This window comes from Sardina pilchardus, chromosome 2 (genome assembly GCF_963854185.1).
Source record: "Sardina pilchardus chromosome 2, fSarPil1.1, whole genome shotgun sequence".
NCBI lineage: Eukaryota > Metazoa > Chordata > Actinopteri > Clupeiformes > Clupeidae > Sardina > Sardina pilchardus.
In genome coordinates this window covers 29,787,033-29,800,382 of record NC_084995.1, presented here as the reverse complement: position 1 = coordinate 29,800,382, position 13,350 = coordinate 29,787,033, and the positions used below count along the sequence as shown (strand labels likewise).

The window sequence follows — 13,350 nt, the reverse complement described above, 5'->3', positions numbered from 1 at the left end:
AGTTTATTTTCAGATTATCTAGTGCAAATAGTGCATTAGATTTAGCCTGGAAATCCAGACCCAAATCTACAAAAGATTTAGGGTCTGGCTATCAGTAATGATAGGAAAATGGCCCAACTCGAGGGGCGGCACCAAGCTTGCATTTGAAAATATCTCTGCATGCAATTGGATAACACTACAACGAATGTTTACTGACTGATTCCGGACTGATGTCGTCTTCTGTTTACAGTACCTCGCCTCTGGCCCGCCTATATCAGATACACCGATGTGATTGGTGCAGGTCGACTCCAAGGACATGGGTAATGAGTATTATCAAGAGTGACTCACAGAATTCAAATTGTGCTTTTGCGAGAACTCTGGATTTCCGGGGTATATTAGATTAAGATGGCCTTTTAAAAAGTCCAACCATTCTAATTAAACCAAACGCCATTGTCAATATTTGGATTTGACTTAATACTCCAATACACTAGTTAGTAGATCTCAATAAACTGTTTTATGTGGGTAATATTATACGTAAGTCAGAGTTTTAGCTATCTTTAGTATATACCTGTACATGACAGGTATAAAATCACCTCCCATAAAATTCTCACACACTTGATCCTTCCAATTGGGGTTCTCCATGTCACACTGTGACTGACTGCCTCATCACTGTGGCAGCTCGACAGTTCTGAGAGCCACAGCGCTGCGCTGGCAGGAATGTCAGAGTGAACACCTTTCCCTTTTACTGCAGCAGAGAAAATACACAGATCCCTGAACTCTGAAAAAGCCCTGTACCAATCCCAGTTATATATTTTGGCAGCAGTATCTGAATAACAAACCATCCCGTGTAAAGTAACGATAGCTCTCCTATATTTAGAGTTTTTAAAATTTAAATTTAATAGTGTGATAAAAAAAATAACATGCAAAGTATTCAGTCCAGTGCTTTACAGTAGATCTAGTAACATTATTAGCAACGTGTAATTAATACGGCATCGACTGAGTGTGCACTCTCAATTTTACATAGTCAACAAAGTCCTTATGCCATGGAGAAGACCTCAGATACTGTACATTCACATTCTTGAGTCCTATCTCTGGGTCTGTTGATATAGTGCAAATCCAGCATTGCTAATATAACAACTGCGAAGACGGTGTTGCTTATTTGAGTGTGTGTGTGTGTTTGTGTGGTCAGTCTTGCGAGATAGTGGACAAGCAAGTATGTAGTTTGAACGGTCACTGTGGAGTTTCGTCTTAGCACATGCCCGACTCACAGTGCCTGTGCTGGCCCAGGGCTAGCTACAGTGTCCCCGTGTTTCTGGAGGTCAGCGCAAAGACGAGGCGGGGGCGACGCGTGTCAGCAGTGGTCCATCACCAAGAAACATTCCCTCTGCTCGGACACGATGAAGCGCTCTCTTTGGTCGGTCACCACGTAGCTCTCTCTCTGGTCGGACACGCCGTAGCCGTCCTTGTCCATCACGATGAAGCTCTCCTTGTCTCTGCCCACCACCTCCACCTCGGAGTACGCCGGATGGCCAGACCCCCTGCGGAACTTCATGGCTGGCCATCTGGCAGGTCGCCGCTACAGGCATGCAGATAAGAATCAAATGAAGGGGCCAAACAACAGCTGATGTCCACAGGACACTAGCAGAGAGTCACTATTACATCTTAATGTACTGCTAAGGCTTTTTAAAACACTATCTCTGCCGAAAAATGTTTCTCATTTAAAAAAAATGTTTTCTGTACAAACACACAGTATGAGTGTGGCACAGATAAATGATCAGTATACAGTACGTATATGACTGTATATGACTGTATATATACTGTATATCATAGAAGACTACAGAAACTTTATGACAATTAACCAATTAACCATTAATCAGGCATGTAGTCTGTCTGTGAGCATGTGCTGTGCTGTACCTCTATGAAGAAGAGGCTGGCGGAGGAGGTTGGATGGTGGTACATGTAGACGGTCACCAGCACAGCGGCCACCATCAGCACCATGGCCAACAGGATGCCCACCAGCAGTCCAGTCTGCAGCCGGTCCTCGCGCTGCTCCTCGCTGTCCGCTACCTGTCTGGCTGCAGCACGCAAAACAAACCGCCATTATAGTCAACATTGGCCGAAGCCCTGGACTCTCCACCATTAGAGCATCGCTACATCTCTCACTACTGCAACAGACGGCAAGGAAGTCAGGAGAAAATACTGGTCCATTCCTTCATTAATATTTGTGATTTATCCAGCGATGTGAAATATGGCCGCATTACAGTAATGACTGATGTTAACATGTAATTTACTGTGTGTTAGTTTAGTCTGTGGTGGAGGTCATGACTCCTAGACTGCAGTTCCTGCAAATTCTGCACATTTCTTTTTTCCCGTAAAGTAAACAGACAATGATTTATTAACCTATATAAACATTGCAGTCGGAGCGTTTTCAATCAGCCCCTAGAGGGAATTGTTTCATTGACTCCTGCATTTGCCGGCTAAATGGTAAAAGTCAGTCACTTGTACAACAGCAAACAGAGACTACAAGGCACAACTATCGGGTTGAATGAAATAATGATTCCAATTACTTACATCCTTCATCAACCAAGTGCAGCGCAAGCTTCGTGTCATCTACAAACAAACACAAATCAGTCATCAACATAATGGTGAGACAGGGCAGCAGATTACACAGCCCCACATAAAGTAACCCTTGACCTATTTCAACATACTGTAATAAAGCAAAGTAACAGAGGAAAAAAGAATCTGCTAGAATCTTAGATCTTTTATGTGATTCCTCTCATCAAACCAAGCTCTACAATACGAGCGAGATGTCCTATTTTTTTTTTTTTTTATTAGACTTGCCATTATATCACTCTCCAATGATTTACCTCATACTACATGTAGTTTAATTAAAGTGAGACCCTGTTACAGAAAAGGCCGTTCGCACTCAACTAGAGCTGCTAAAACAATCAAGGGACAGATTTACAATGCAGCCCAAGTAGGCCGTTGCGAAGCGCGCTCACAAAATGGGGGCTTGTAAATATAGTGCAGCTGGAGTTGGAGCTTGCAGCTCGGCAAATGTGACACTAAGTGGCGTTCCCTGCCGTCCCCCGGCTTACAGAGGGAGCGCAGCAGCAGAAATGTGCAGCTTGCACGTTTGTGGGTATTAATAGTGTTCCATGAGTTCAGCACTGCTGAGGTGCCTGTCTGGAATCTAAATGAGATCACACAAACATCAAATCTGCTACTACTCACAAAAAACAAATAATACTAACAGCAGGGCTCACATTCCGACTAACACAAATATTCAACCTTATTTATTTATTTTTTAACTTAAAATGGTAACAGTGGTAACATAAATCAGTTCATCCGGAACCAGAAGCTAGCTGCTGGAGTGCTCTAACAGCTTTTTCCAGGAGCACGGAGGAGAAAAACTAGGACAGGATTTCAACCATGCTGAGAGTTCATCCTCAATGTTACTGCAGGGACTGCCGGGGAGTGTGCTACAGTAAACCAGGGCAGCGGAGAATTTCCTGATGTGCTGCATGAGGTACAGCGGTGACCTGGCAACGCTCTGGGAATGATCAGCACGCTCCAGCCTCCGCACTTCCTCCGAGAACAGGAGACTCTCGCAGGCCCCATTAAAGACGGCACTCTCAGTTTCGAACAACGCACACATTTAAAGATATATACTGTATGTAGTTTCTCATCCCAAAACACACATTTAAAACATACTGTGTACTGTATGTAGTTTCTCATCCCAAAACACACATTTAAAATATATACTGTATGTAGTTTCTCATCCCAAAACACACATTTAAAATATATACCGTATGTAGTTTCTCATATCCCAAAAATCGTGAAATGCCTACAGTACATGGTGCACCAGAGAGCCATGCAGGGAGGGAACTTTGGGGAGAGCTGATCTCAACCTCTAAACTTTTCCTCTTTTCCCTTTGTTTTCTCCCTGCTGGAACTAGACTCTTGTTTCTTGTCACGACATGTCGTTTCTCGACCAGGTTTTACAGCGCGTGGAATCCTTGGCATTTATTTGATGTCTAACAGAGGCTTCTAATTACGTTGTCTCATCCCTCACTTTATCACCGTCTGCATTATGATACACGCACTGTCATGTCTGAGGAGCAGTAAATGTAATTGTATGTTTTGTATAGTGTACATTGACTTAGCACGAGGATGCTGAATCGGCGATAGAGAAGTGGGTCACCAACCCTCAGTGGGAATGCTGCTTGGCAGCTGGGTGGTGAAGAACGTCGGGTTTGTTCTCCTGGTGGTGGAGATGGTGGTAGAGATGAGGGTGGTGGAGGCAAAGGTGGTGGGTCTTTGTCCCGCTGTTGTTGCCTTGACGTTGTTGTCTGTGGTTGCCACGGGCGATGAAGGCGTGGCGCTCATGTCCATGCTGAGCGCACAACTCTGGTTTCTCACCTGAGCAACACAGAAGAACACCCACCGTGAAACAGCCGCAGTGAAACACACACCCTGAAAAAAACAACACAGCACTTCTGTTGTTTTACTGGAAAAATAACCACTGATTCAGAGAAAACTAAGACTGTGTTGGCACCTCATCTAGACATCCATTGTCCACCCAATCCTGCCGGTTTCGATCAAATCCACTGGAACATCTGGCAGCAGAGGGACATTTGTTAGCCATGAGTAAGGGGAGGGAGGAGGGCCAAACAAGAGCAACATTCCAATCCGGCCCAGCAGAGTCACAAACCCCCGAAATGTAAATTTTTCTGCAGTGTGCTACAGCCACTAACCTTGACAGGTGTCCAACAGCACAAAACATGACAAATTACAATGCGAAAAAACCTATTTAGTTCCACCACGGGACCCCGCTTTGAAAGTGAAATGGGCTTGGCCGCGATCATTATTCCCCACGTCTCGGCAGTTCAGCTTAAACTAGCATTAATCTCCTCCCAAACGACAGCCGGACAGGAATGCAGAGTGAGAACGTGTTTATTATACATTATATCAGCGGCTAATTCATCTGTCTTTCTCGCTGATGCACAGCAGAGGAGTAATGATACATGGCAGCCGGAGAACAGACACTGTGGGATTGCAAGACCAAATTGCATTAAGCTCGGGAGGACAGCTTATCGCCACACTGACTTTGAGGTCTAAACTCGGGGAGGACATGGAGGCTGCGCCTGCAGGCACCACTGAGATGGAACAATCTCCATTTCATAGAAATACTCAATGGCTGTAGTCGTTTAACGGCGTATGAATTTTCAGAATAGATAACTATGAAAAATTAACAATCAATAACGATGTGATTGTAACACTTCAGCAAAGGGAATAAAATGTGCATATCATTTCCAGAACTGATATCAGTCATCCAAAAAACGACAACTTCTACTGGCAGACTGTGGCAGCAAAAATGAAAAAAGAAACCCAATACTGTACATGCACAGCCAAGATTTTTGAAAAAATGTGGATCTGGAATCCAAAATGTTTCAACTCTTCATCTACCCAGCTCAGAAGCCTTTCACATCATTATGGGCACGTTTGTCCCTTCCACCCCGCAAAGAGTACCTCTGCAGTCGGCTGCACCAGCTGCAGTTGAAGTTGATTTGAGCGGTGACACATGGCTCACAGCTGGAGAACTGGAGGCAGGCTGAGGAGAGACACAGGAAGGGGGCACGGGGGGGGAAGCCATGAGATGATACTATTTCGGTTCACAGCGTACGCCTTTAATATTAAAGAGCAACATGGGCTCCAACAATGTACTCTGCTGGCTAAAAGCTCGGTAAAGAAGTCGAGCGCGAATGAGAGTTCACGCGACTGTACAAGATGCTCTCAGGTGTGCTGTTTGTGTTGTGAGGACCTACTGGGCAGCGGCAGCATCTCCACCGCACTGTTGTCGATGATCTTGGATTTCAGCAGCTCCACTCGGTGGTATTCATAGATGGTCCTCCGGCGCACGTCTGACGCACGACAACAAGGAGGACGTTATCAGAGCGAGCATTTGAAACAGAAACAACAAAAAGAAAAAGACTAGCAGCATAGCTGATTGGTGGAGGAGAGGATTGAAAATAAACACAGGGTCACCCTCACTTGGTATCTGCTGTATCTTGTGCAGAACGACAAACGCATCAGACAGTCCCACTTTGACAGGGTGGTTCACAGAGCTGATGTCACTGATGTCCACAGGAACCTGGGAGAGCGATAAACATCAGGTCCTCCTCACTAGCCATACCTCCAATCACCAGCTCAATAACTCAGTGGCATTTATCCCACATGATCTGGGTGTGACCGCCCGGGCGGATTGGGGGCTGACCTGTTTGTAGGCAAACACGATGCGTCCATCGCTGTGCAGAATGGCCTGGAAGGTGAAGCTCCCGAGGTGGAAGCTGTCCTGGAGATGGACGTTGTCCCACTGCACCACCAGAGCTGTGCCTAACACACACACACACACACACACACACACACCACACACACACACACACACACACACACACACACACACACACACACACACACACACACACACACACACACACACACACACACACACACACACACACAGAGAGATGCAGTAAGAGCAAGCTGGGTCAGACGCAGAGATGGAAAGCACGCACACACACACACGCACAGACACCCACCACACACACACACACACACACACACACACACACCATGCGCACCACATGCACGCACACACACAGCCAAACTAGGTCAGTGTCAGCAAGTCATTGATCACCCACTGCGCGGACTGTATTTTAGTTTGGGTTGGTCTCCAATGTCCATAGCACAGACAGTCTTATCATGCTGTCAGAGATAACTCCACAGTGTCATATCACAAGTCCAAAACTCTATGACCTCATTGTATGTGATGTAGTCTCAAATGATGCAGAATCAGTAACAGTTGCAGGGTAAAATACATTCAAAAAATCAAATGGAAACTTTTTTGGAAATTAGTGTTTTGTCTTTGCATACCAGACTTCTGAATGTACAAAAGACTCTTTTGGTATCGTTTTTAGGTCACTGGTATGTGAAGTCACACACAAGCTTCCAGGGCTTCAATGAACAAGGGTGGCCTGAATTCGTCCACCTACGGCAAACGTGTGTCGGCGTCTTGACATACCATTGTCAAAGTAAATGACGGTGGAGTTCCTGGACAGACTGGGGTCAAAGTTGGCCATGAGAGGGGCGATGTACTGCGTGGCCGTCAGCAGCCTGTGAATGATGTCGCCGGTGTAGATGAAACCTGCACACAGAGACGTGAACAGTAATTGGACGCCTGCTCTCTCTCCTTGTTTCCTTGTGCGAGGAGCTCAATTTCATTTCATAGCCACAAAGCAAATGAAGCCTTACCGCCGGTGGCAACAGTAATCTCTCGCAGCAGGTGCCCATAGAAAGGGAAGTCAAATGAGAGATTCACTCTCTGCAGAAAAAGAGAGAAAACGATTCACTGAACTGCACTGCCTGCAAAACAAAGTAATTGCACTTTTCTTTCCCCTGACCGTTTTCTTCCTCCATTTTCATGCCACCTCCTTTCTGTGATAAACAAGGGGGCTGTTGACAGCTCTCCCTCTCCTCTCCTCTCCTCTCCTCTCCTCTGTTCGGTGAGCGGAGATGGCTTCCCCCTGGCTTACCGCTGCTTGTCTGTGGGTGTTGGAGAGGATCCCGTGGATCTTTGCCTTGTCCATCTGCTCAATGTTCACCCACAGCTCAGTGCTGGCGGCGTCCGAGGGTCCATACATTTTGGAGATGTAGTAACTGTGATCCATGTCTCTCTGTATAGACGAAGGGTATACCAGAATGTTAATGTATGGACGAGCACGTTAATATGGTAATCATTTTCCTGGGAGAGAGAGAGAGAGAGACGGGTCTCTAAAGAATTGCTGTATGTTGTTATATAATGACTTCATGCATAATGTAATTAACTGGCAGCGATTGGTGAGAAAACAATAGCAGCATGCTTGGAAAAGTCCCTCACAGCATCATTATTTCTCAAAAGCAAGGTGACCTTTTTGATTTCACAGTTTCACAGTCACAGTTTGCGTTTCCAGTTGACATCATGGTCATCTGCTTCAGGAGCACAGCGGTGTAAATCCCTTCTTTTTGTGTGTGTATGTAAGTCTGTGCGTGTATGTGTGTGTGTGTGTGTGTGTGTGTGTGTGTGTGTGTGTGTGTGGGGTGGGGGGGAGGGGTGACATATAATATTTATGCTGAGTTCCCTCGCTCTCCCTGTGGCTCTACCTCAATCTGAGAGCTGTTGTCCTGGCTGTCGTCTGTCACCACATCAGGGAAGCGCTCCGGCTCTGGCCTCTCCTGGTAGTGCCGCTGGGAGGGCTCGTCCAACCTGGCCGGGGAGAGCCACCTCTTCCATCGCCTGCCGTGCGGCTCCAGGCCCGACTCCCTCTGCTCTTGGAGAATGTCCAGGTGCTCGTAGGTGAACACTGAAACGAAGAGGCGCAGACCACAGTGTTTACTCAAGATGCATTGAGCCAATTTTTGAGGTTTACTTGAAGGACAGAAGACCCACACAGTCAAAAACCCAACCATGGCTGTTTTTTTCGAGCAATATTCCGCACCGCACACCCTGCTGACAGTTTCAAGAACACAAACAGTCCAGTGGCCTGATCTGCTGGCCAAACAAACACACTCCAACTTCCTGACAAGAGTGTGTCCAAACACTTTTTTTTTCTCAAGAGAGAGTGAAAACATGCCACACATTCTTCACACAGGCACACATGGAGGGTAATATGGGGCCAGTGGCAATGTTTTGTCTGGAGCACCAGAACACCTCCTGATGACAATCATGGAATCTGTCTAGTGTCTAGTGTCTAGTGCCTTCCAACCATTGCAAAACATCAACACTATCACACTGATGGGAATTCCTGAATAGACAAAACATGTTTGGGGAGATCATGGTATGATACACACAACTGAGGTACAGACAGGAGGGACATTTAAGTAGGACAGCTACTATGAGAAAGGGCTATTGGTTATGGGATTTCATGTGTTTAATATGCAACCTACTGTGCAAAACTGGAGACACATTCTCTGCTGAGAATTTCGAGCTGAGAATATTTCACACTCATATATGTCATATACCATTAATAGCTGTTTGAGTCATGATTCTTTGTGTGAGAGAGTACTACTCCCAGGACAGTTACAACACAACATATTTCTCAGGTTTACTGAGCTCTTCTCTCATGTGCTGTAGGAGAGAAAAGACACGACAGAGGCTGTGGTGGTAAATCTGTATCCTTTAAGCCTGGGTGAACACAGCACAAATACATTGCATGGCTACAGCCTACAGACTGATGGATTTGTCAAGAGTTTCCATTCTGGTGAGCTCAAGCAGCAGATTGGTTGCTTAGCATTTATCTTGGGAACTTGGACCTCTGAACTGAGTTTGTAAGTCATCACATTTTCTCCTTGCCAGTGAGATACAAAAGGCACACATATATTACCTTGCCCCCCGTGCTCACCTGGGGCTCTCCGACTCAATTCACTTTCCACAAACTTTTGACACTTTTCCAATAGCCGGTGTGCTGTCAAGACTCAAAGGCAGTTTCTCTCCTTATATACTGTATCAATGACCATTATGCAGAATGGGTTGAGGAGGGACTGGAAATGCTACAAGACTGTCAACAAATAAATGTGCACTGCTTTAACAAGCAGTTAAAGCTTTAACAAGGTCAAGGGAGGCAGGGTAACCTTAATGAGAGCTTACTTAAAAACACGTTGTGTTCATGTTGTGAAGTAAGGATGTAAAGGTACACACATTTGTACCGAGCTGTTTAGGTACAGGATGTTACTTAGGTGTACCCAATGTAGCTCAAATGCATTCTTAAACAGCAATCATCAGGTTTTTTTGCATGTGGGTCATGTTTCAAATTCAAGTTCCCACACATAAACATACTGTAAGTAGTGGACCATATGTCAGTTTTAATTAATTAACGGCAACATACTGTACATTTGATGCCTTTTCAAAATACTACTCTTACGTATGTGTTGAGCTGCATCAACAATATAGTCAATGAATGTGAGGTTACAGGCGCATTGAACCGACAATGAACTGTGAACTGTGTCACACAAGGAGCATCAAAGTATGCCACCATAAACAGGGCATGGGAGAAACCTTCAAGGTTTGCCTGTCACATTTGAGTGTTGCTTTCAAGGACATGTGCCTGAACCTATGGATTGAGAACGACTCCCAATCAACATAAGAAATTCAACATCTGTGTATACTGTAACAACAAAAACATCACCTCAGTCACCTGTACCATATTAACATCCTGTGTCAACACAACAGCAAAGAGTCTCAAGCATTCAGCATCAATGGCGCACACAGTGTGGTTCCCACAGTGTCTCGTCACCAAACATACAGCCACGGGAGGCTGATGCTCGTGCCTCAAAAAGGAACCTCCTATTCTCAGGTGACTACTACATACGCACGAAGCCTTCCCTACAGACAGGACAACTGTCAGTAGCCTGTGATGTTATTTCTCTCTTCCTCCACCCCTCTCCCAGTCTCGCACTGTTTGTTCAAAAATGTAGAGGCATCTCAACTGATTTCAAGAGCCAACCAGGAAACGTAATGAGAGGATTTGTTCTAAATGTGTATTTAATTTTCTCTATAGCAATTCATTAAGCTATCTAAAGTAGACCTATATCTCGTTATATGTGATATAATATGAATTGTTAAATAATTATACATTTATATTATAGCAATTTATAAATGAGCAACTTTTTCTATATTTTTTCCTCGCCATTAGGCACTATTAGATGGTATCCTACGGCACTGTTCATTTGGGCAAGATTAATTTGCAAAGCGAACGTCTCTTTTGATCAACCGTCTAAAGGGATAAGTGCTTAATTTCAAACTTCAAAATTCTAATTTAAATTATCAGTAGGGTAAGAGTTTGATTTAAGACTATGCAGAGACAATTAGTTAAGACGTACCAGTAGGCTATGCTTTAATTTGTTTCATGCGAATGCTGCAGTAGTTCATAGCCTACAGCAGAATTGGCACTTGCTTCCAGCATGAGAATAAGATACGAACCTACTACACAGTACATCATCATCCAGGCATGTAATAGGCTACAACACGGTTCAAACTATATGATACAAGGACAATTCAGTTTATTTTTAAAAGACAAATAGTTAACCTTTCAGAAATGGAAGAGAACACAAAACTGAAGTGCTTGACCTGTGCATAACTCACCGTCCGCGGATATAAGTTCCTCGCAGGTTATTTTCACCAGTGAGAGCAGACACACTCCAGCAATACTTAACTGAGCAACCATCGCCATGCTCGCGGTCTACTTCCTCCAATAACACCTTTTGTCGTTCCTCGTCTTGAAGAAATGATTCAAGGTGTCCAAAAGATTTGCTAAGAGTCCATTATCGGATAAAATGTATCCTCTGCAACGACCGAGCAGGAGTTCATAAGGACAATGCCTGTAAGACACGGTCTATCAGGAACAAGATATTTATAATTTCAGTGAGATTGATGCACGCAATAGTTAACAGCCTAAAGTTCCAAGTAGTGCACAATAGCCTCGTTTCAATCAACCCGAATCCATTCTCAAACGTCGTCCATGCAGTGCTTATTCAGCCCCTTATATTCCTCTAGGTAGTTTAACTTGCCATTATTAGAGCAGTAAGTCCAAAGAAGTTGCTGAAAGTACTGAGAGGAGGTGCGCTGTTAATTGTTTCTATGTGAACTATGCTATTGTAAGCTATAGATTGAGGTTCCGTGGTTCAGAAGCGTGTCTAGACTGTCTAAGTCGGACTGCAGCCGCGGTTTGTTTTTAAGCAAATGGTGCCTGCGTGCATCACGCCGCTATGTCTGACGCTAGATCACACTTTCCTGTAACAGCTGCACCCCACTCGCTCTGACAGAGACCGCCGTCATAATTCTGCACCCTATTCAGAGAAAAGCAACCCAATGTACAATAGTATTGCCAAAGTGTGTATGTTCATGTTTTCTAGGGATTCATATTCAAACAAACCTGGTCAATGTCTGACTCCTGTTCCATATTTATTGGTGGTGTGACTACTAATGGTGGGTAATGCAGCGTTTGGGAGTAACGGGCTTTTTTTCGATGAGCAATTGATATCTCTGAAATAAGCAAAGGAAATATGTCTTCCAGACATTAGTGATGTCTAGTCAGGTCTGTGGGAGCAAAGTACTGTAATAAAACGGAGGCAGTTTTGTGCCCTTGGGTTTTGAATCTTGCAGGAATGTACTCTTTTAGATGTCAACATGCTGTTAAATAGTAGGTATTCCAACCACAGTTCACATATGAAAACAAAGCTCAACTTCCTGAACATGAGGCTAACGACCACTCCACTGGAATTTCTCAATAATGTACATGCATAATGTAAAAATAATGAATATTAATTGCACTTCATGATAACCGCACAAATGAATTAATATGGCATAGTGCACTAGGTACAGTAGTGTTTATTGCATTATTGTTGTGAGTAATATTACAATTACTGCGTGTGTAAGGTATGTGTGTGTGTGTGTGTGTGTGTGTGTGTGTGTGTGTGTGTGTGTGTGTGTGTGTGTGTGTGTGTGTGAGAGAGAGAGAGAGAGAGAGAGAGATAGAGAGAAAGAGAGAGGAGAGGGAGAGAGAGAGAGAGAGATGTATTTATGAATTGGTTCACCTGTGAAGACAGCAGTTCCTGTGAGAAGGGTGTGATATGTCTCACATGTCTGAGAGGGTCTGTACATCTCAAATAACGGAACGATGAAGAGATACGCTAACCTCAATTGTCCACCTTCACTAAGCTACTCACTTCACTAACCCACTACAATGCTTTTATCTCAGTAGAAGAGATCAATATGAAAATACACATATTTTAAGGGGGAAAAAATCAATAAAAATCTGTCATCGCAAGTGCTGGAATCATTTAGACCATGGAAAATCTATACAATTTTCAAGCCTTTGCATAAAGTAATTGTGGGACAAAAGAGAGCTATTCTTGATGCCATATTTTAAAACTAGTATCTCAATATATATTCATAGCACAGGAGGTCCCAGGAGACATTTAACAAGGTTTGGGGCAGGAGAGGCCCGGGTGCTGTACTGTCTGAAGGAAGAATGATGTTGTGCCCATTGTACTAACCATAAATAAAAAAGGCTTCATTCTAGTTTGAAAGAACTCATGGTTGCTCTCCTCTGAAAGACGCCATCACCACAGCTTAATAAAGCATCGCAGCTGGGGAGTATAATGCCATGTATTCCTCATTCATATTCACATTCTCTTTCACATTATCCTCTGGGGATGTTTCACTCACTGCCAAACACACAAGACATTACTAGCGCCGGGAAGCGAAAGGGGACTGAGATGGACAGAAACATTAGCAGATTCCCCCTATTCCCCCTATTCCTTTCAGCTTGGCAT

General features: G+C 44.3%; 1 protein-coding gene across 2 annotated transcripts; it reads right to left on the bottom strand.

Moving 5' to 3' along the window:
* Positions 1-851: 851 nt before the first annotated feature.
* On the bottom strand, positions 852-11,758 carry plxdc2a (plexin domain containing 2a). 2 transcript variants are annotated; one of them, XM_062525659.1, is made up of 14 exons: positions 11,159-11,758; positions 8,182-8,381; positions 7,575-7,715; positions 7,294-7,363; positions 7,064-7,186; positions 6,257-6,375; positions 6,034-6,133; positions 5,808-5,903; positions 5,512-5,593; positions 4,538-4,598; positions 4,188-4,401; positions 2,551-2,589; positions 1,894-2,054; positions 852-1,555 (listed from the first exon to the last, which is right to left on the bottom strand). In XM_062525659.1, exons 1-14 carry the CDS (start codon positions 11,244-11,246, stop codon positions 1,331-1,333), a joined length of 1,719 nt encoding a protein of 572 aa, XP_062381643.1. In that variant the 5' UTR covers positions 11,247-11,758; the 3' UTR covers positions 852-1,330. The 2 variants fall into 2 exon arrangements, with proteins under 2 accessions (XP_062381643.1, XP_062381652.1); XM_062525668.1 differs by having other exon boundaries at positions 11,230-11,758.
* Between the last annotated feature and the right edge of the window lie 1,592 nt (positions 11,759-13,350).